General features: G+C 39.3%; 1 protein-coding gene across 14 annotated transcripts in view; it reads left to right on the top strand.

The window, feature by feature from the left end:
• The window catches only part of LOC134790798 (protein muscleblind-like), a 402804-nt gene that overhangs the window by 305517 nt on the left and 75424 nt on the right, over window positions 1-21863 (top strand). For 5 of the 14 annotated variants that reach the window (XM_063761743.1, XM_063761740.1, XM_063761744.1 and 2 more), the window contains one exon: window positions 15894-16590. In XM_063761743.1, coding sequence (XP_063617813.1) covers window positions 16402-16590 — 189 coding nt within the window. In that variant the 5' untranslated portion in view covers window positions 15894-16401. Of the gene's footprint in view, window positions 1-1817; window positions 2055-15893; window positions 16591-21863 lie in introns of those variants that run through there. The other 9 variants (XM_063761739.1, XM_063761747.1, XM_063761752.1 and 6 more) reach the window with 4 other exon arrangements.

The raw sequence follows: 21863 nt of genomic DNA on the forward strand, positions 1-21863 counted from the left end.
GACGTACCTATACGTTTCTATGCAATTTTTGTATGACTCGACCACATTATTTTTACCGCTGAAAAGGCTGTTGCTGCTGAAACTTCAAACTAGCAGCTTGATGCCTGGTATGAAGTACTTATGCTAAAATAATCCCAAAATATAATTCGTATCTAAATAAATGATTGGTAATTAAGGTAACAATCAATTTGTATTTGACTGCCTTGATAAGAATACTTTCAGTACACATGCCTATGAAGTAGGTAGGTACTTATAGTCTCTTAGTATGTGATATAAAAGCTAACGCATAAAGAGCAAGGTTATGGTATTTCATTTCGTTTATTGCTAAAATTTTAATGAATTCTGCGCGGTGCTACTCGTGCTCGACGATACATACCTTTTAACTAGTATGGGTACTTAATTATCTTGTTTTTACGCCTTTTTTAATTATAATTTGTGAACACGTAATTAACTACTATTTTATACAAGGTAAATATTTTATTATTTATTTAATATATCAGGAATATTGTTTAATTGATGGATACTAAAATAAAACATTTAAGTATTGACTTATTGAAAAAAAAGACCCTACAGGACCATACAGATGTCGAAAGACCACTAAAGTAGGGTATTCTTATTTTTAGCTCGAAAATCGGATCAAAAGCTTTACACAATCCAATCTCGCAATTTGTAATAAAAGTAATACGTAACACCAATTATATACTTATTATATTTATCAAGTGGGATATGGTGTGCAATTGCAAAGTGGTTCACGTAGCGTGTCCTCGGACGGGTCACGCGCCGACCGCAAACCCGTTTCGCGGCGCGGGCGCACTTTCGCCGCTCTCCGTCTGCGCAGCACTCAACGCGTAAGCAGTACCGAGACTGGATATTCGTAGATTGTGTCAAGCATGTCTGAAGCGAGATAACTTTATTGTTGGCAGGCAAATCGAGTCGGTAGAAGTTTAAAACAAATCAATTAGGTATAAATAGAAGAATAAAAATAACTCTTATTACATTTAATATTGTATGTATGTATGTAAACACTTGATTGTACATAATACAGGTTAAGATACAACTACCTAAACAAAAAGTAATATTATTTACTAGCCTGACAGTTCTTTAGATCTGATTTATAGAGCAAGGAAAACGAGTGTTAATGTTGTGTCGTTTGTTTATTTTTTCAATCGCAAAACATGTGACCTATTCTTGGTTATTATACTTGTTACGCCACTTATACTGTTACCGTCTGCTCCGGCGCCGCTAGCGCGCACTCGCTCGCGCTCTCGCACCCCCCGCACCCTCCGACCATGCCCACTCACTCGCACTCGGCTTATCTACTCGGCAACACCGAAATTGCATTCAAGTTAATCTCCATTGTTCTCTGATGAAAAGAAATTCGCGGTTAGCATGCATGTATGTATACGTCCAAAATGTTGTGAGGTTGCCATAATGAAGTTTACATTACTAAACTACATGTTTCAAAAGTAGGAATGTGAATGTACTTAGATAAGTATTATTCATATTTAATAATACCTAAGGACATTCAAGTAGTATTTTCTTGATTCAATTCTTCAACACGGAGTACAAAAACTTTTCACCTAGTAACTAAGTAATCCATGCAATACATTGACCGGCTAAAGCTTGCCGGCACAATCGACGGGGCGGGCGGAAGTGTGGCAGTGGCGAAAAGCTCGCAACTGCATGAGGAGAAAGGAAGCGGCGCGGTGTGATAAGGCGGCCGGCAGTCGAGGTGAAGGGGCGCGAAGTGCGGGGTGAGGCCGGGCGCGGGGCGTGAGGCAGGGGCGAGGGGTGCGCGCGCAGCGGCAGCCCCCTCGCCTCGCCACTCGCCTCCCGTCAGTCGCCCGCCGACTCCGCTTGCGCTTGTGTGACTCGCGCCGCTCTGTGCACCGCACTCGTGCTCCGAACACGACGCGTGCCGCCCCGCTGTGGCCGCGAACCGCGACCTCTACGCTACCGGCGAAACGTTTCTCCTAACTTTCGTGCAATTTGCTATGTTTTAACAACTTTTGGACATACACACTCCCCTACCCAGCTTGTTTACCCCTCATCATGTAAGTGTTACGCTCATACTTTTAATTGCGACAGGATATCGTCGAATTCGGAACTCGCGTCCAAGTGTGCATCGTGAAAGTTTGTGAATAAAGCTAGTGCATATTCTTCGTGTTTTCCCGTATTTTCCTATTACTGTGTTTTTATCTGTGAAATAAGTGAGTAATAACGGCGGTTACTTCCGAAATTCGACGGTAAATTTTCCAACTGCCGAAGCGAGATGCATTTGAGTGAGCAACATTGGTGCTACTGCTGCCCCTCACTCCGGCTTGGAAGTCGCTATTCGCCGCATGCTAGCTTTCGCCTTGGTCGAATGGTCAGACCCGTCGTGAAAACCGGGCAGCCAAACTGCTTCCGTCAATATTGGCCGTAATGTAAAAGTTGCGCTAACTGGAACTCTTCCGTAATCCTCTCGTCAAAACTTTCCTTCCTCCTTCGAATACTGCTCCAGCCAACCCCTTATATTGCCTGGTCTCGGTTGTTTGGTGTTCATTTATCATTTGTTATCTTCTACCATTTCACAATTATTGGGATCATTGCATTGATGCTCAATGCCTGTCGATTCTTGAAGAAAATAATTATAGAATAGACTAATAACTTTAAAATATTTATAAGTAAGTAAATTAAATTCTAATTAGGTAAATATTCATTATCAAAATCGAAAGGGTCTTTTGTAAATAATTGTCTAAGCATGGAATTCAAATGACTTACTGAACCAAAACCTTACATCTTTAGTTAAAAGTTTTCGTTGCTGGAGCATAGCGTGATGTTACTTAAATAAATCCCAAGAAATGATAATTTTAATTTCAAAAAGTCGTAGGTACCTACCTGGTTTCTTCGTCATTAATTAATCATCTAAATTTTTAAAAATGATGTAAGCTGTTACTGCATTTTTTATTAATCATTTGCAAACACTCAATGACGTCATCTACGCCAAAGAATCAAATGGCTAATAGGTAGGTACCTATTTAAAAATGTTGTCAATAGTAAACACCACGGTATAAAATATAAAATTCCAATGTTTAAAAATGCTGAATAGGTTCAGTCGGCAAAGGACAACAATGGTTTGTTTGTTACGTTTTATCGACGAGGGTAACAGCTGGCTTCGCTACCTGCTCTGCTCGCAACAAACGAAAACTGCCTGTCAATAGAAACCCTGCTTTTGGTATTATTATTTTTTGTTTCTACTAATTTCGAAGTAGCCGAGCTCCGGACAGTCCGGACGTCAATAAACTATTTTTTATATGGGAATTCGGACATGGGAAATGCAAATACTGTCGCGTTAGTCGTTAGTATGTCTGGTAGGCCCACAGAAAACCGCCTAAGTCTGGGTAAGCCATACAGAGATACTTGTTCATAATAGTTGAATTCATTTGGAAGATTGTATAAAACAGAACAATGTAGTCCTGGCGCATGCATATTAAATTTGCATGTTATGTATCGGAAATATTAAACACAAATTCACACATCTATGTCCATAGAGGTGTACCATTATGTCTATAGACGTATACTTAGACTTAGCTAACACTGCAACGAATTTAATAGCACAGAGCGTACAAGTGTTATAAATGTCTATAAAATTATGACATTTAAAATAACACTTCCACAGTCTGTGCTAACACGTAGCAGACTTAGCTTAGACCGACTCTAGACACGTACAGATATGTATGTACATCTTTCAATTAAGATTGGCATAATTTTTGCTTTATTAAAAAAAAGTTTTAGGCAAAAATTTCATTTTTGGTACAAGCTTTTATCGCTGACTGTACTTTTCTTACGACAGACGACTAATACTCATCGAGACAATTCTAAAAACCCCTAACACAATTAGGTTGTGTTGTTTCATCACAGAGTCCCTATGGCCACCTCCTGTCTCCATCATCAGATCAGCTCGATGGTACCATAATATTGCATTGTCATCCGATTTATACATGCATGCAAAATTTCAGCTCAATCGGAAACCGGGAATTGGATCAAATTTAACTTGCAAGATTTGATTAGACACAGACAACGGTCAGGTGAAACTAAATAAAAGCTTGTAATATGTTATGGTCATCTAAAAATCAACAAAGAAAGTTTACTTCACCTTAGATAAGATAACTATCGGCTAAATTACTAAACGTATAACCTAACAAAACCAAAATGGCCGACGCGATAAGCCCGTCGCTATCGGAATTAATTATCTTATCTTGGTGAAAATTAAACGGATGTGACACACGGCCCGAGTACCAGATTATGTGGCCAAATTAATCATTGATAAGGCGCTTCAGACCTTGGTTAATGTAAGACTCTTACGAGATTGAGGATTTTTTTAAAGCTTTCTGCTTAAATAAATAAACCAAATGCTATCATTGTACTAATTTGTAGAGATGACCTAGTATTGAGCAGAGGCCTGGTGCTAGAGTTGAGAGAAGCTCTAAAAATAGCAAATAAATTTAAAGTATGTAATTCTTACACAACAGATTATTTAGTAACTGCCTATACTGTTTGTAGTATGACTATATGTCTTAGTCAGTACACAATAAAATGATTAGGTATAAATTATTCACAACCTCCACTTTCATGCATCTTGAACATTAAGGAACCATTTCTTTGTTACTTGAATAGCGCTATATTTTTAAACATCCTACGAAAATTTCACAGTGAAGTACACTCTGTTACTCGTACAATTGCACTCGACAACTCATAAATCATTTAGCTACTCGCTGAGGACTAAGTAGGCGTTTCTTTGTCATTTTTAAACTACTTTAACGATTATGTAGGTCAACCTATTGGCATGGACCGTTTAGAATACATCGTGTAACTAATTTTGTCAAAAAAGACAGGTACTTAGGCCTGGTTATTGATAAGTTCACTCAAATTAAGAAGCAGCCGTTGTTTTTTTTTATCTCATCAGTTGATAATGTTACAAATGCAATAACTAGGAAATATCAGGGCAGTTCTAGCATAATTCTTCAAAATTTTTATAGCAAATTATCTATCCATATTTAATGTAATGTAATGTAAGTACAGTCAGCGTCAACATTAGCGTACTATGAAACAACGCACCTAAAGTATATGCCATCCTGAAGTACTTTTCTAAATAAAGATTTATATCACGTGGAACAGAACGAAGCACTTTTACGCAAACGGGGAATTGTTTAGGCTACGTACTTTATTTTTCACTATTAATCACGTTAATATTTCTAACCGTTTTTGAGATACAGATTTTTGCACAAATCTATATGTTGAACCCTAGCAAGAAAATCCTATTGAATGACATGACATGTGTCAATTTAAAATGTAAATAGCTTTGTAGGGTTGTCATTGTCACTGATATAAAAATATTTCATATTAATGATTTTATTTTACTATTTAATCCAGCTTTACGATTATAATAACTCGATTGTAGATCACTTAGATATCACTATCCTTTCAGCTCAGTCTCTAGAAATGTTCCACCCTGTATATTCATAAGTATGTAATTCCACATGTAGAGATACATTTTCTTGTTAAGGTATTAGAGAATAACAGCTACTTTTGATGCTGACTGTAATATACAGTGTGGAAAGATAAGTCGGGCCCTGGAGGGAAACTACCTTAAATCCTTAAGCTGGCTCATTTTACTTAAAGGAGACATTCCTTTATTTTTAAAAAGAAACAAAACTGCATTCAAAGTATTTTTCTTTTATTCTTCAATTTGGCTTCTTCAAAAAAATCTTGAGTAAGTACTAAATATTAGATTTTATGGATATTTTGTACGACAGCCGAGTGTAAGACCTAATGTTTCTTGGAGAAATGTTATCATTAATATTAACTGTATCGACTAGTAGAATAAAATTGCGAAATACCTTAAATCCTTAAGCTGGCTCATTTTACTTAAAGGAGACATTCCTTTATTTTTAAAAAGATTCAATTCAATTCGTGAATTTCTTGATCAACTAGGTATCTATTATGTCTATAAAATACTTAATTTGACTATAGCAAAAAATACTGCCATCGTCAAGCCCCTTCAGACTTTTAGTAGTTGATGTTATTATGTACTTCTAAACTAGTGGGGGCCACTACTCCTCTAAAAAGCTCAGCTGCAAATAGCAGGGACTGCCAAATTTACTTATATTGCACTCCACAACTCGCAAGCCGACATTGTGTAAGCGGAAATTTGCACAGTGCTCTTAAAATTGCCAACATTTCGCACCAGTGCCGCATTTTAGTGTTGTATTTTTGTATGTTTTGTTGATGCGATCAGTTTAATGTCGGCGTGCCAGGAGCGGGCCTCGGGCAGGCGCTTCATTCGATAAGGCGTGCACATTAACGGCCGCGCTGCAGCGATAGCGTCCGAATCGTGTAATTTGCGCCTCGTAAATTTAAGCCGTCGCAAATTTTTCGCTTCTCTCGCTAATTACCAGTCTGCCGGCGTCCTCCGGGACTGCTAAATGTGCCTCGCGCACGTCCCGAATGTGCCACCGGTGCTGTACATAGTCGCGATCCACTGTTTTGCTCTATTCGTTAAACAATGGCCTTTGTTTTGACTACGGTGCTAACTTACGTGCTGCTATCATTTGGACATGGTAGCGCATATATTATTTGCACTAATAATAACTTAACATGAGTTAATTAAAATTCCAAGTTATTAAGCGAGGAAAACCTTGAGATAATAGTCTCATTAGCACTTGTTTCCTCCAAATTCAGTCTAAGCGCATGGCCAGTGAATCTAGAGCTATGCGAGGAATAACAAACGGTGACATCACTCGAGCCTGCCGAATGCCGCACGCAAAATGTAACATCTGCCACATGAATTCAACTTTCAACTGTGTTCTAATGATTTATAACTCAAAATTGTCTGTATAAAATGTGGTGTGTCCCTGAACGCCATTACAAGTGTGGCGCGAATCGACATGTTTAAATTTGATTTTCCGTGAAGACAATATTGCACCTTAACTTGTATGCTCACTCGTCATTCTTTTGTTTTGTTGATTAGGAATAGAAATCTATGATCTTTTATACAAAGATGTGTTATACACGTTCCAAAATTGAAGCACTCACCTCGTGTCATGTGTACGAGTTTGTCTCAGTCTGCCTGACGCAAGCGCGAAGTGTACACCGGTTAATACTTTTCCACAAATAACGTGTATTAAGCAACAAATTGCCGACCTGCGTTATGTTGAAATGCTCAAATTATCCGCGGAAGCGCAAAAAAATTGACCGCGTCACATATCATTCGTAAGTAAAAGCTGAAATAATCCGTTTTTCTTCGGTTTAATCTTGAAAGAAATAAAGCTGGCCGCCATTTTCGCCGGCTGATAGAAAGAGATAAGTTTATGTTCTTATCAGCGAGAATGACAAGGACGCGCCAACTGCGTACATAGATTATCATAGCAGAGGCGTCATGGTAAGTTGCATTCATTGTTTGGTGCTTGTCGTACAAATAAGAGAAATAAATTTCAACTTTAATATTAAAGTTTTTAACTTGCACGTATTTTTTCTTGTAATTAATTACAACAATTGGAAAATTAAAGATTATTATTGTCCGGGTCGCGTCAATTAAGTAAATAGGTATATTGCTGTTTATACAAAAATTACTAAAAAATAAGTATTTTTTTTTGGCATTTCATTTTCTCACACAATAACAATTATTATAACATAAAATTGTTAGTAAAATAAAAGGTTTTGTTGTTATTGAATTTGCTTTTTTTAACTCGGTTTCGTGGAAAGGAATATAGTTTATTTACATAGTTATATATTTTTACCGCTTTATTTACATTTGCGTATGAACTGTGCTAGTACCAGTATATATCACTTGATCAAAGGGAAGGTGAATGTTATTAATAGTATTCACGAAATAGGTAGAATCCAGTAAGTACATATAAAATATAAAAATACGGGGTGAAATTTTAACCACCATACATACATACTCTGGGTACTGAACCAGCCAAATTTTTTTTGTTACAAAAGTAACAATGATAAGTATAATATAATATCTTTTATTTACATAACTAAATGTGAAAACTTTTTACTTCGGTAGTGAGTACATTACTGCATAGAACTGCACTAAAATGATTTGCACCCTCTGTCAAACATCTTATTCTTTGATATTTTTTTTCTTAATAAGTTTTACGGTTCGCGCCATCTCCACTATTTGCCGTCGTGTTATGGTGGTACCACTGATTTACCAAATTCACGCGTAAGTGACAAACACTAGCCGTCTCTTTTTTACTTAGGTATTATTTTAATTGTGCCGTCTCTTTTACGCATTTGCGTATGAAGTTGTAAACAAATTGTAATTGATGCTGCCGTGACGTTGGCAGCATTGGTTGGCATCATTTTTTTCGCTTGATATGTTAGTGTATGGCATATCTACATATAAAAGATCATAGATAGAAATAAGTAAACTTTGCTTAGTAACTGCTAACAGATGTCTAATGCTTATTCATAATATATGTATCTTTTAGGTACATTTTATGCCGTCGCTATAAATACTATTTTCACTTCTCATGCTCAAAAAGTGCACCTTTATGTCGTGCGTAGACGACATAAAATCGCATTTTATGCTCTAGAGCATAAAAGTAAAATTTTCTTCTTAAGGGGCCCACTGATTACCAGTCCGCCGGACGATATCGGCCTGTCAGTTGTTCGGAGCTGTCAAATTTTTGTTCTAACTGACAGGCCGATATCGTCCGGCGGCCTGTTAGTCAGTGGTCGGCTTAAGACTAAGGTAATCGGTCTCAACAGCCAAACAGTTAAAACATATTGCACAATTTTACTGAGCCATAAAATTGTGTAGATGACAAAACTTGTTATATAATTTTATTTTTGCTACAATTTATTAGAAATCCGTATTTTCTGTCATTAAATTTAGTAAATCACATAAAATAGGAGTCGATTATCGTTCAAAAATGCTCCGAAATTTTTGACTTGGCAGAAAACCAAGCGTCTGAAACTCTGATCACATGTTAAAAATTTAAAAAAAAAAATTAAAAAGTTAGTTGGCGGGAATTGGTTACGTATTATGTTCTTTCGCTTTACGACAATTTCGTGGTGTAAATTGCCGTAAAAAATATAATTTTATTTTCCTCGCAATCGAAGTGAAAAGCAGAGTGTAAAAAATTGCCTCGATTAAAAATGGGTCACTTTATGCCCTTGTTGTACAATCTACTATTACAATAGGTACTTTTTAATGCAGTCGGTTTATAATTAAAATAGTTGTCCATCACATTCTGTCTCGCGGCGACGATCTTTTTCTTAATAACTTGAAGTTTAAGGCTAAATATATTATTTAGCATTAGAAAAAAGGTAAACAATCTTGACGTGTTTTTTTATTGACAAACACTTTTGAAAAATAAGTCACGGCAGATATTTAACAATTATGAATCATATACGACTATTTACATTCTATTGCTTTCATAAATAATACTTAACTTATTGATTTTTAAAAAGCGTTTTTCAATTAAAAATATTAAAATACACGTCAAGAATTCAAGATCGCGTAGTCTTTTCCTAATGCTAAAAAAACGAACTATAAAATAAAAATCACATTTATATGAATTGCAAGGCTGAAGAAATCCCATAAGTGATCCGTGAACAAAGTTTTGTACGGAGCACTAAAAATACAACTATGGCGATGGTGACATAATTGGGCGTACTTAAATAATAAGTGAATAAAATAAACAAATTCACAGCGCGAGCTATATTTTTTTGCTCAGGCAGGTATTTGCTTTAACTATATTTCTGCACAATAGGTATACAAAGTTTGCTTTCACATGTCTACTTTTTTCAACAACGGCGGCCTTAGCCAAAACACGCGGACTTCATGTAATTAAATAAATCATTTTTTTCCTGTGACTTTTCAAATAGGAAAATATACAAAAGTTGGCTATGGCTGTGATCAGCCAAACTCTATAAACTATTTAATTGGTATTACATAAAAAGGTCTTCCGCAGCCGCACGATCAATTTAAATTGTTATTGTAATCGTCGCTGGCGTGTTGTAGTTGATGAAGCATATCGCTGCGGCGGCGGTTTTTGCGCTTGCACGTCTGCGCTTGTGCTGCAGACCGAGACACCGCTCAAGGTCGCTTCATTCTCATTTCGGAGTTGACGGTCTTAACCATTCTACTTACCTCGAGGTTTTAAACTTTTTGTCATACCTTCTCGCCGCTCACTGCTTCACTTGATTACCGTCGTCACCGAGATAAACTGCACAAAAATGACGCAATTTATGTATTTTTTCCACAGTTTACTAACACGACGTCATATTAAATTTAAAAAATCTACCGACAGACAAATCAGATTAAACCAGACAAGAGACGGACCTCCGTCTGGTTTAACATGTAAATAAATGGATAAAATCAAAATACACAATTTCATACATACATAACTTGTACTTATGAAATCGGATGAAACTTACAAATTAGAAGCACTAAGAATTTTTTAGAAACCAGCAAAGTATTCACATAGGGCAAGTAGCAAAGTATTTAAAGGCAAACCTGTATGGACACGGTCTAATTTGACATGGAGACCATTCCAGAGGCGAGCTGCTTGAATCCAGAAAGAATTGATCATGAAGCCCGTTTGGTGTGATGGAACAAAGAAAGGACGAAGGAATTACAAAAAATGCATTTTCCTGTCAGATTCACATACCAGCTAAAGCAATAAAACAATATTACGCTGGATAGATTGAGTGAGAGATATTTGGTAGTATGGGAAAATGTATTGGCGTATGATAGGTACTCGTAAATCACATGTCTTAAATATTATTATAGATCTTTACAGAAGGTCTTGGACGAGTTAAAAAATATAGATTTTAGATTATCGGACAGTACACAGTCGACATTAAAATTAGCGGATCAGACTACGCGTCAAACCGTACCTACCATTCTCTAACAGCTTAATAAAAAGATATATATCCCTCTATATAGTACATATAACAATTAGACTGTAACAGATACTTTGACTGCGAACTGTGGAGATTTATCTCCGATTGGAAATGTTAACCTAGGGCGCACACTGTTGGCGCGTTGTTTCATCCGCTAGGTACTATTGATGCTGACTGTACCTTATCTACTATGCCTAAGGAATCAAATAGAATATAATGTACCTTTTCCCTAAACAGACTAAACTTGGTTTAAAAACATGCAGATATTAAGATTAATTGTTAGGCAGTTTAGGCACACAGAAATGAGTGCACATTGTATACTGCGTCCAGAAATTACTTAAGACGGAGATAAAAGTTTAGAGTATAGACACAACTTAAATAAGTAAGTACATATGTACTTCATTTTCTTTGTCCTAAGCTACCCCCATCTGACTCAAGCCACCCGGACTGTATGAAGCTAAATACTTAGACTCCCCTTTTCTTGGCCCACTGCAAAAACTGTTGATTTCATGTTGTTCTTATGCTTAGGGGCTGTCCATAAATTACGTCATCGATTTTTGGCGATTTTTGACCCCCCCCCCCCCTATAATCATCCAAAAATCATGCTTCAAATGACCCCATTTCCTCCTACTTCATGTTACCGTCATCCGATGTCCAGACCCCCCCCCCCCTAATTTGAAATGACGTAATTTATGAATAGCCCCTTAGTTTTAGTTAAGTCTTCTACTCTCCTTCTCTTTTAAAAGTTTTTTGGACAAACCCGTCATCACAGTAATATATTAATTTATTGCGAACAATAATAATTTAAGTACATATATCTTGTTATAAAATATTACAGTTAATAAATAATAAAACGAACAGGAAAGTAATAGAGTCCCTGGCCTTATCTTTGGAGGTTGTCGAAATAGCAAAGGTTCGTTTCTAACGGCGTGTACACGTGTGCGGCCTTACCCTCGTTTGTTGTATTGTCTGTCGTAAAGTGTTCCGATATTGTAACAAAGCGTTCGATTGCGCAGACATTCACTTTTTATCATTGCCAATATTACCAGCCGACTAATTTGTTAATCTTGATATTTCATTATAAAATATTATTTCCGCAATATTAAAATAATTTGTGGTATTTCCTTATTAAGCTCTAGTGGAAACTGGTATCAGGACATTAAATGTCTTGTAAAGTTCAGCCGCTAGTAAACTTAAGCGAAAGGTGCGGTTAAATGGCGTGACTATTTTATTAAACTCTTTGGAAATACATGTTACAAAGAACGTTCTAACGTTGTCGCCGGTGACGGATATTGTTTCATCTCGGTTAGCTCATTGCATTCGTTTTGTCTTGATAGCTCAGTGGTAAGAGCGCCCTCCGATTCGGTGGGAGGCCCAGGTTCGAGTCCCGGTCAAGACTTTGAATGCAGACGAGCGGCCTGTTCATCGGCAGTTTCTCTATTGTATTATTAATTGTCTGTACCAGTTCCGCACCTTTCTTGAGATGGTTTTCTTTTACTATTTTCTAGTAATAAATTTCTCGAGAGTAACGTGATCGAATTGGCGATCTCACAAAGACCCCTGCCGACTGTTTTTTCTCCCCCCGCGCCCCACCTCCGCCCAACCGCTCTCACGAGATTCTTATTTAGATTCGCTTCCGTCTGATTGCTCTTGGTAATCTTTTCACTGGGTTATTGAATGTCTTCCCCGTGAGCCTCGAACACCGAAAGAACCTCCCAGTCGACGGCGCCGCCGTGAACGGAATCAGACACCGATTTCCTTTGAAGCCACCATTCTCAATTTCTTGTTTAATGCTCAAAATAAAGCGATATCGAAACGGATCTATTCGGATATTGCTTTATTTTGTGTGTAAAAAAAGCAAAATCAAAATGTATTCTGCTGGCGAAAAATGCGAAGTTATGCGCATACATCGTTATCGCGGCTACAAACACGATTTGACGGAACTTAAAGATTGACAACTAAGCAATATCAGTAGTGATGGAGAAAAATACGGCCTTCACTACAGGGTGGTAGATTATTCCAGTGAAATGTCCTTTGGATTAACGTATGCTCCAACTCGCATAATATCATCGTTTGATGGGCCCATTGTTTGGGCTAGGGCTTCCAAATACCGGACATCTCACAATACCGGTATTAATACCGAAACTGTCTTCATCAATACCGGGATCCCGGGATCCCGGTATTGAATATAAATCGATAAAAAAATTATAGTTATATTAAAAAGGGGAATTAAAATGGGTTACTGTAACACCAGATATGTTCTAAAAGCTTTTGGAACAATAAACAATCAAATGACGCCAACTGCATTAATTTTATTTCATACTCCAGGTTGGCAATAATTTTATCCAACTTGTTGACTTCACCAGTCACATTTTTAGTCCAACAACCCACCAGCCAACTTTTGTTCAAATTTCCGCCTAAATTAGTTTACCATACTATTACAGTTCCTTGTTCCTTGCTCTTTTCTTTAAAATTTTTGATAAAATTTTAAGAACTAACTATATTAATCTCACTGTCAGGATTCATCCACCATCAACCACCAAATATTTATCTGACGTTCAGGCAACGTTCTTATTTCAATAATAAAATAAGGGCTAGATGCAAGTTAGATGCGTCTGACGTGTAGTAAGCTTCTTAATACAGCCGAATATGACTATACTAATGGATATAAATGGTTTATACTGCAAATTTTCCTTGTTTTCGAAAATACCGGGATCCCGGTATTGCATTTAAAAATACCGGTATTGAAAAATACGTTTAAAAAGACGGGATCCCGGAATTTCGGGATCCCGGGATCCCGGTATTGGAAGCCCTAGTTTGGGCCAGTATTCAGAATTTGAGATTACCTAAGGTAGGTATTGTGCTTGGTTGATTTGATTTGTGCATCGGCTACATATCAAGACGGGAACAGAGCAGTTTTGCTGGGCTAATTTGGCTCTATTTTTTATACTACGTCGGTGGCAAACAAGCACACGGCCCACCTGATGGTAAGCAGACACCTTAGCCTATGGACGCCTGCAACTCCCGAGGTGTTACATACGCGTTGCCGACCCTAACACTCCGCACCCTCGTTGAGCTCTGGCAACCTAATTCACCACTTTCACCAGCAGGAACACAACATTATGAGTACGGTCTAGCGTTATTTGGCTGCGGTGTTCTGTAAGGTGGAGGTACCTACTTGCCCAGTTGGGGTTTGCTCTAGATCTAGGTATTAATTTATCAAAATCAAAGTTACTTGACTGACTAATTAGAACGTTTAGATTTAAAATTCTAGATGTAGAGCTAATTGTGCTATAATAAATAATTGTCGCACTATAGAAGTACTGTTAAATTTTGAAAAGCTCCGAGCTCCGGGTTTTAAATACCTACCAGTTTTAGGTGATGTACAGTGGCGGCCTTCAAATATGCTTGTTGGGAAGCCGAAGCTAATTCACCCAATTAATTCTTCGATATTTGTAAAAGAAGGTACCCGCCAATTACTGGTACCGGTGAAAATAGAGGTCTGTGGTCACCTGTTGGGTCTTAGTCGTATACAATTCATCATACTAAAGATAACCGTGAAAATAGTTACCTATTTATTTTCTGTATTATAAACGTTGTCATTGAGATGAATTGAAACAAAAGCAGTTTAAAAGAATGGAGATGGAATGAATACAATTCATGAAATGATTGTTCAGTTACAGCTACGTCTGTCTAGTCGCGGCGCCGCGGTCCATTCAACCATACCATTTGCGTAATCATTGTTTCAGTTCCCGTGTTACACTATTCCACTTTCGTACTCTTTTTTTCACATAACATTACACATTTAATAAAAAAAAAATCTGGGAACTTACATGATATAAGATTTTAATTTCGTTACTCACGCGTATGTTTCAGAAAAAATACTGTCTATAGTCGCTCCCAACTCTTTTGAAGCGCGGTATCTGAAAATGTCACACGAGATTACATACTGAAAATAAACATTTGTGTTGTTTTCTGTTCGGATCACTTACGTCTGAGTGGACGAACGGCCACGCTATGATAAAAACACCGCTTGCATTCACGTCGAAAATAAAATTTGAAGATTTATGCACGGTGGAGAGCGCGACGTTGCGTTCCCGCACACCGCGCTATTTTCGACTGGGTTATGCTTTAAATAGCGCATTACGATAGGATTTGGTTTCACGAGTTTTTCCCTGTTCCCGGCCTCACGTTCCAAACGGCTTCGCCCACACGAGGTATTTTTCCGCGAGATGGTTCGTCCTATTCCTGTGACACATATTGGAGTTTGTCTAGCATTCTTTTGACGTCCGAGAATCCAACAACAAAGCTTACATTCGCGCAAAAATTACATTTAATGCCTTTTTAACAGTTTTAACGTTTTTCACGTTCGCGATGTCCGACGTAACTGCTGATGTGTCGCGGTCAGTGACGCCGCCCGCCCTACACTCCAAACTCATTCACCTGACACAACCACTCCCCTAAAATTAAACACCAACTGACCGTCCATTTCCTAATTAGTCTGAACAAATACAGGAAATAGGTAACCACATTTAAGTGGAATTGTGCATGTATAATGAACTGATGTTGTCATCGAGGTGTTATCAAGTTCAACCAACAAAACTGTTAATGACGATATTTTCCTTCTGTTTTATTTATAACATTATGTCGAAGCAGCAGACGGAGGCGACTTTCATCAGAATAAGGTATCTGTCTGTACAGCCAGCATCTGACTTATAAAATGAGATAACCGCTAATTTCCTTCCCGCCTCTTCCATAATTTACCTACGTATCAAGCTGGCAAATAACATTAGAGACGCAAAGTGACTTTAAGTCTTATCTGCTACTAGCTAGCGAATAACATTAATGTCAAACGTCAAATGAGACGTGAACGTTGCCTTCAGTCTGTTGCGCGAGCCTCTCAGAACGGTGTCCGCGCCGCTGCAGGCGCTTGCTAACCCGTAGCCGCTTGTGCTTGAGAATAACCAGTGTGTTTTTGTTGTTCGCAGAGTTGAGCCCCGCACCGCACCGGCTTGCTCGCTGACCGCCGAGCCGCTAATCTCGCTTTTTCGCGCCTCACCGTCGCCCGCCCAGACCCGCCCCGACCGCCGCTATGCTCGCGCACCAAACACCGCTCGCCCTCTGCTAAATCAACAATCAACATCGATACGAACGCGTGTGATAATAATTTAATACTCGCCTAAATAAGCTTGCAACTTCGGTGTCTTTATTCTAACTTAATTGTAGGATTAATCATAATAGTAGCGCATCGCAACTCAACGCAAACAGTCAAACCGGTCGTTGCGTCACCGCAACATTCGCGTTACAATACGCGTGTGAAGTAGTGTGTGGTTGTGAGGGTGTACGGGTGCCGACTAGTGGCTGAAGACAGCGACTAGGAAGTGTAAGGAGTGCATGCCCAGAGCGCCAGTGCGCGCTCACCCCCCGCGGCCTATGCCCCGCAGTCGATCCACGTAACTGCGTGCGCGACCTCCGCATCCTACTCAAGTGGCAGCGATGGCCACCATGGTGAACATGAATAGCCTTCTGAACGGCAAGGACTCACGCTGGCTGCAGCTCGAAGTGTGTCGCGAGTTCCAACGGAATAAGTGCTCGCGGCCAGACACCGAGTGCAAGTTCGCACATCCTCCAGCCACCGTCGAGGTGCAAAATGGACGGGTCACCGCCTGTTACGACAGTATCAAGGTACGTTTTTATGCTTTCTGTCTAATTGTGACTATATTGATCTAGTTTTATGGATTTATTGTGTTGCTTACAAAAAGGGTTGCTTTTCGAGGCGACATTTCGCCGCCGCCGTTCTGCGCGCTGACCTCGATCTCAAGGCTAGCCAGAAGTGACGTCACTCGCAACGGCGGTGTTGCGAGACTACCATTGCATGAGAATAGAGGCTTCGCGTCAACGTAATGAGCAGGACGATGACTTCGACCAGCGTCTTGACTTTAGTATCAATTATATAGCTGTTTTAATATTGCGCCCAACTCAATATGTTGTTCGTTTTAGGTAATAAAAAAAAGCGTTAACTATTTATGGTAACTGCATTGAAAAAAGCGACAACACGATGTAACTATATTTTTTGGAAGACCTCATAGTTTATTTACACAGGACAAATGTCAGTGACTGTCTTGTCATACCCCTATTTGTAGCTTAAGTCCTTAAAATCGAATATATTTATTTGCAAATGGCCACAGGGGCGGTTTTACACACTTCAACGAAGCGAACATTTCCTACCGAATACATATTTAATGTTTTTGTGTACCTAATACTTAAGGCGAGATGGAATGATAACGATTAATCGAAAATTTGCAATCGACTTTGCATGTATGTACCTAAACGTGTATGAGTACCTACCTATACCTTAAGGAACGATAATATCTTAGTCTAGCTTAGTTATGAGACTTTATCGTTTCGTGGTTGACTGCCAATTTACGATCAAATATTAGAGTTCTTATTATTTATCCCGAATAATTCTCCGCTTGTTAATTTTTGACCGTTGACGTATACAAAACACTGGAATCGGCAATAATTTTAGCCAACTGGTACACAACAAATATTGCAAATTATCGGGTGGTTTGCAGGAGCGTTAAGCGATACGGCGTTATCAGCCCGGTGGAGTGACGTGATAGCGCGGTTTGGAGCAAATGGTTGCGATAAAAAATTAAATTGACACACAAACACGCACCTCGGCGGCATCGGGCGGAGCCTTGGGCCACGTCGCGATAATGTCAACTCGACAGAGATTGAACATGCCTGCACTATTCACAGGCGTATGATGCAGCCTTTATTAATGCTCGAATACTTACACAAAAATCCCCTCACAACAGTTATGCACTTGGCATCTGAAGATTTTAAAAGACAACCATTTGGGAACTGTATTATCCACATATTTGATTTTCTTCTGAACACAATAAACGACAAATCATTTCCCAAAGAAAGAAATTGAGATAAATAAAAGGTACTTTCACATTTCTTCTCGATGCTCGGCTGAATAACGCGATCAAGAGATAAAACGCACCGGGATCGGGGTCGGACCCGCTCGCTCTGCAAGCGCTCTTAGACAGTCTCGTCTCGATCGCTATACATATGCTTCCACATGCCGAGCTGCCGCTGCCGAGGCCCGCTTCGCTTTGCCACATCGCTGCCGCGGTATTGCACTAGAGTCGAGTGACACTCCTCATTCCTCAATTATTTTTACACCTCGCGCATAGGTGCTTGTTAGTAGCTAAACGAGATTTACAAATATGCTTTATTTCACCAATAAATTGGTTTGAAATATTGGTTTATGTTAATTTGATCCATGCACAGTATCACGGGTAACCGAGTGAATCGGGAGCCCGGATCGCACCGATTTTCCTTTAACGAGTCATATGAATGCTATCAGCTTGATTTAGACGTGTGTGAGGGTCGAGGCTGCTATTCGCTTAAAGCTCGGCACCGCGTTTAGTCCGAGACACTAAACAATGGACGGGCGGTGTTCATTGTGCGGGCTTTGTGCATCGTGGTATCGCACCATCGGCGCATTCCACACAATGCCGACGCTGCCGTACTATCCTCACGACACCGCCGACAGCTTATCTGGTCTTGCCCCCATCCCCCCTAAACTACTCACATAAAATATCCTTCACATTAGATTTCCTTGAAACGCACAAAATAAAATTGTTCGATTGTCGTGGATTTTTTAAACGTGAACGCCACAATAAAGTGCACTAAAGCTACAGTCGACTGCCGCCTAGAATCTGCCTGCGATAAAACCGCACACGAGCGGTGGCTCAGGAAACTTTAAATAATCCCCCAGAGAATGTGAAATAGTGCAGCGCACGTCGCTCCAGCACTAATCTGCTCGATAAAAAGCGTCGCGGCGGAGGACGCTGCTTATATTGTTGACTGGCGATGGAGCGTCCAGATATTTAACTGAGAGAGGGAAAAAGTAAACAAGTGCTTTGTCCGGTGCAGTCCGGCCCCTTTGAGGCGCTCGGCGCTCGTGCTGCAGCGAGGCCTAATCGTGTAATGTGAAAACTGCAAACGTTCAATATAATGGAAAGATTGGAATTGAAGTCTGAAAGATAATCTGTCTGATAACAATAAACTCACTAGCACGTAAACACACTGAAAAAAAAAACGATCTATCTAGCGCACATTAAAGTGATTTCATTACGATTAACTGCTATATACAATATCAATAAATGTACGTACGTAACGTACGGTGAACGGTAAAATTTACTGCTTTGTTCGATAGGCTCATATGGAACTTTCAATTTGTTTTAATGGTTTTTTTCTCAGTGCTATAGTTTAGCAAAGCTGAAAAAAATACTTAAACATTTCGTACGCGCATTAACACATTCAACACCAAGAACCCGACTGTCGGGTACACTGTTCGTAGCGACTACGCGCTACATACGACGAAACCGTGGCTACGCGCTACGAGCGTAACCCGTAGCACTTAGTGGTATTGAATGTGTTAATCGCGCTGTTCTCACTCAGAGTTGACATTCGCAACTTCTCCGAAAGTTGTCAGCGCCGAATGTAATGGAGGGCTGATCAAACAGCCACCCGCCCCGCGACGAGCGTCTCCCGTGATTAAGTCTTCAATTACGCGATATGACGAGGGGGTCATATTTGATTAGGCTACGTGTTGTGTTGATTAAACCGAGCTCATTGCCTTATTCACTTAACTTCACCCACACCTGTAATCTACCTGTGAACACAGAGGAACGATTCGTCGTTTACATGACAGTCATGACACTAAGACTAATACCTACTATCTATCTTCATTAGGTGCTCTCTTGATTCCCTTGACATTAAAAAGGCCGTGACTACATGACCTAGTGTTTCACTAAATTGGTCATATTGAATATAGCTAAATGTTAACAAACGGAGAGATTATCATAAAATTATTATAATTTCAGTAAATAAATTAATTGAGGTTATAACTTGGCTCTATACATATAGTCGATGTGATAAAATTATGTCATCAATGTCACGACCACTGGTACATTTTGAAATCAGCTTTGGTGATGTCACCTCTTTGTGTCTCATTAATTGTTGCGGTTCTTTTTATGTCCTTGTTTTATTTATTCATTTATTAGTACTTAATTGGAAACGTATTTAAATTGTAACACGCCGCATAATTATTGCTTCTGATTAAATTGTGTTTTTGGGCAGAATAAAAGGTAAATAATTATGTAGGTATATTATCTCCTAGTGATAATTACGGAAACTCGCAGCAAAATCCCCTCCATTTCAAACGCGGCGGGTGCGTTGCGTGCTTGCAAAGATCGCGTGTATCCATATATCGGATTAATTCTAAATTAAATTCAACGATTAAGCTGCAGACCCCAACTGCGCATTACAGTAGTACTTCTTCAGTCTACTTTTAAACATGTGGTTAGACATTATTTTGCTTAGCTACCCTGTTAAAGAAGGATCATATCAAATTTAGTAGTCGTTTTATTACATTTTCCCTTAACATTTATTTATTTATTTATTCATTTATAAAAAGTATCTACGATCAGTAATCTAACCGACGTTGTAACTGTTCAGTGAAAACTGCAGTTAACTTGTCGTGGGTACAGATGTAGTGCATAATTGTCGAGACGATACTTCGATAAAGCGCCCCACAACCCCAATCCTCATCAGGGAGATGGTCAAATACACCCCATATCCAGTTTCTGCCTCAAAAGATAGACGCCCTAAGCATGTCCTCAAGGACCCTGAGGATAGGCTCACGGTAGCTATAAATAACGGTTCGTTCAATCCGCCTAGGCGCTTTCCTGTGGGTCCGTCAATTGATGTGTCAAACGTATCAGAAGAGGAATTTGACTCTTTACTAATTAAACTTAAGGAAATGGGTGCTGTCTTGCGTGCTCCTTCTTGCAGGTATCGGCCAAACATCAAAAAAGGAGAGTGGGTAAGAGCCCGGGACCCGACATTCGGTCATCCCCGGCTCCGCTCTATGATCCAGGTTGATGTCCTTCACTCCACTGTTCAATTTCATACTTACAGACTTTTGACATATACTTTCCAACGCAGTTTTTATTACTGACTCACTCACTTATTACTGACTCACTCACTTATTACTGACTCACTCACTGACTCAATATCATCAACATATAACATCAACATCCACACAATAAAGACCTGAGTCCCTTCTGGACTCAGGCACCCCCTTTTTCCCCCGGTGTGTCCCTCCGGGACGCCCCGGCGTTATTGCAATAGTAAAAGGAGGAACCTCCTAACTTAGTTTAACTCCCAAAAAAAAAAGCCATGCGAGCGTAACATAATATGTATATACATAATAGGTAATATACTTTTCTAAACAAAGAAAGATTTATATGTGGTTAGCATAGAAGTTGCATATTGTATAGACGGCGAAAGTGAGCGTGGGAGTGAGGCTCGCTTGCAAACTGCGCGTGCGACGTGGGAGTGATGGATGCACCGCGCCGCCGCGCCGGCGCCGGTCGGCCACTACTTGAAATAGGCTCATCCCGTCTACCCACTCACTCGCTTTCGTACGCCGAATACACGTTTGCCTAACTTATAAACCGAGTCAACTTCGCTTCTAATTTCCGCATCCACCACTCTTGTTTGTTCACTATCGGGATTTGCGTAAATATTGACTACTGTCCAATTTTTTCGAGCGACAACACCAGATCGACTTTATTACTAGTATTTTCGGAAGTCGTGGAATTTATTGGGCCCCATACATTCCACGACTCTTCTCTTTCCTCACAGACTAACGCTTTGTTCTTTCTTTCTGCTTTTGTTAGTCGGCATATGAATAATTGTGTTGATATGCTTCTTCCCAGAAGTCAATATACAGGCACAATCCACAATTTTCCTTAAACGTAATCTGTTTGTTGAGCTTTACTTGTGAACATTATCCTCATTACTGTTCGCTTTTGCCAATATAATTTAAATCTCAACTGTCGGAAATCTTACGACAAACTCCAATAATAAAATGG

The sequence above is a fragment of the Cydia splendana genome, chromosome 5 (assembly GCF_910591565.1).
Source record: "Cydia splendana chromosome 5, ilCydSple1.2, whole genome shotgun sequence".
In the NCBI taxonomy this organism is placed as follows: Eukaryota; Metazoa; Arthropoda; class Insecta; order Lepidoptera; family Tortricidae; genus Cydia; species Cydia splendana.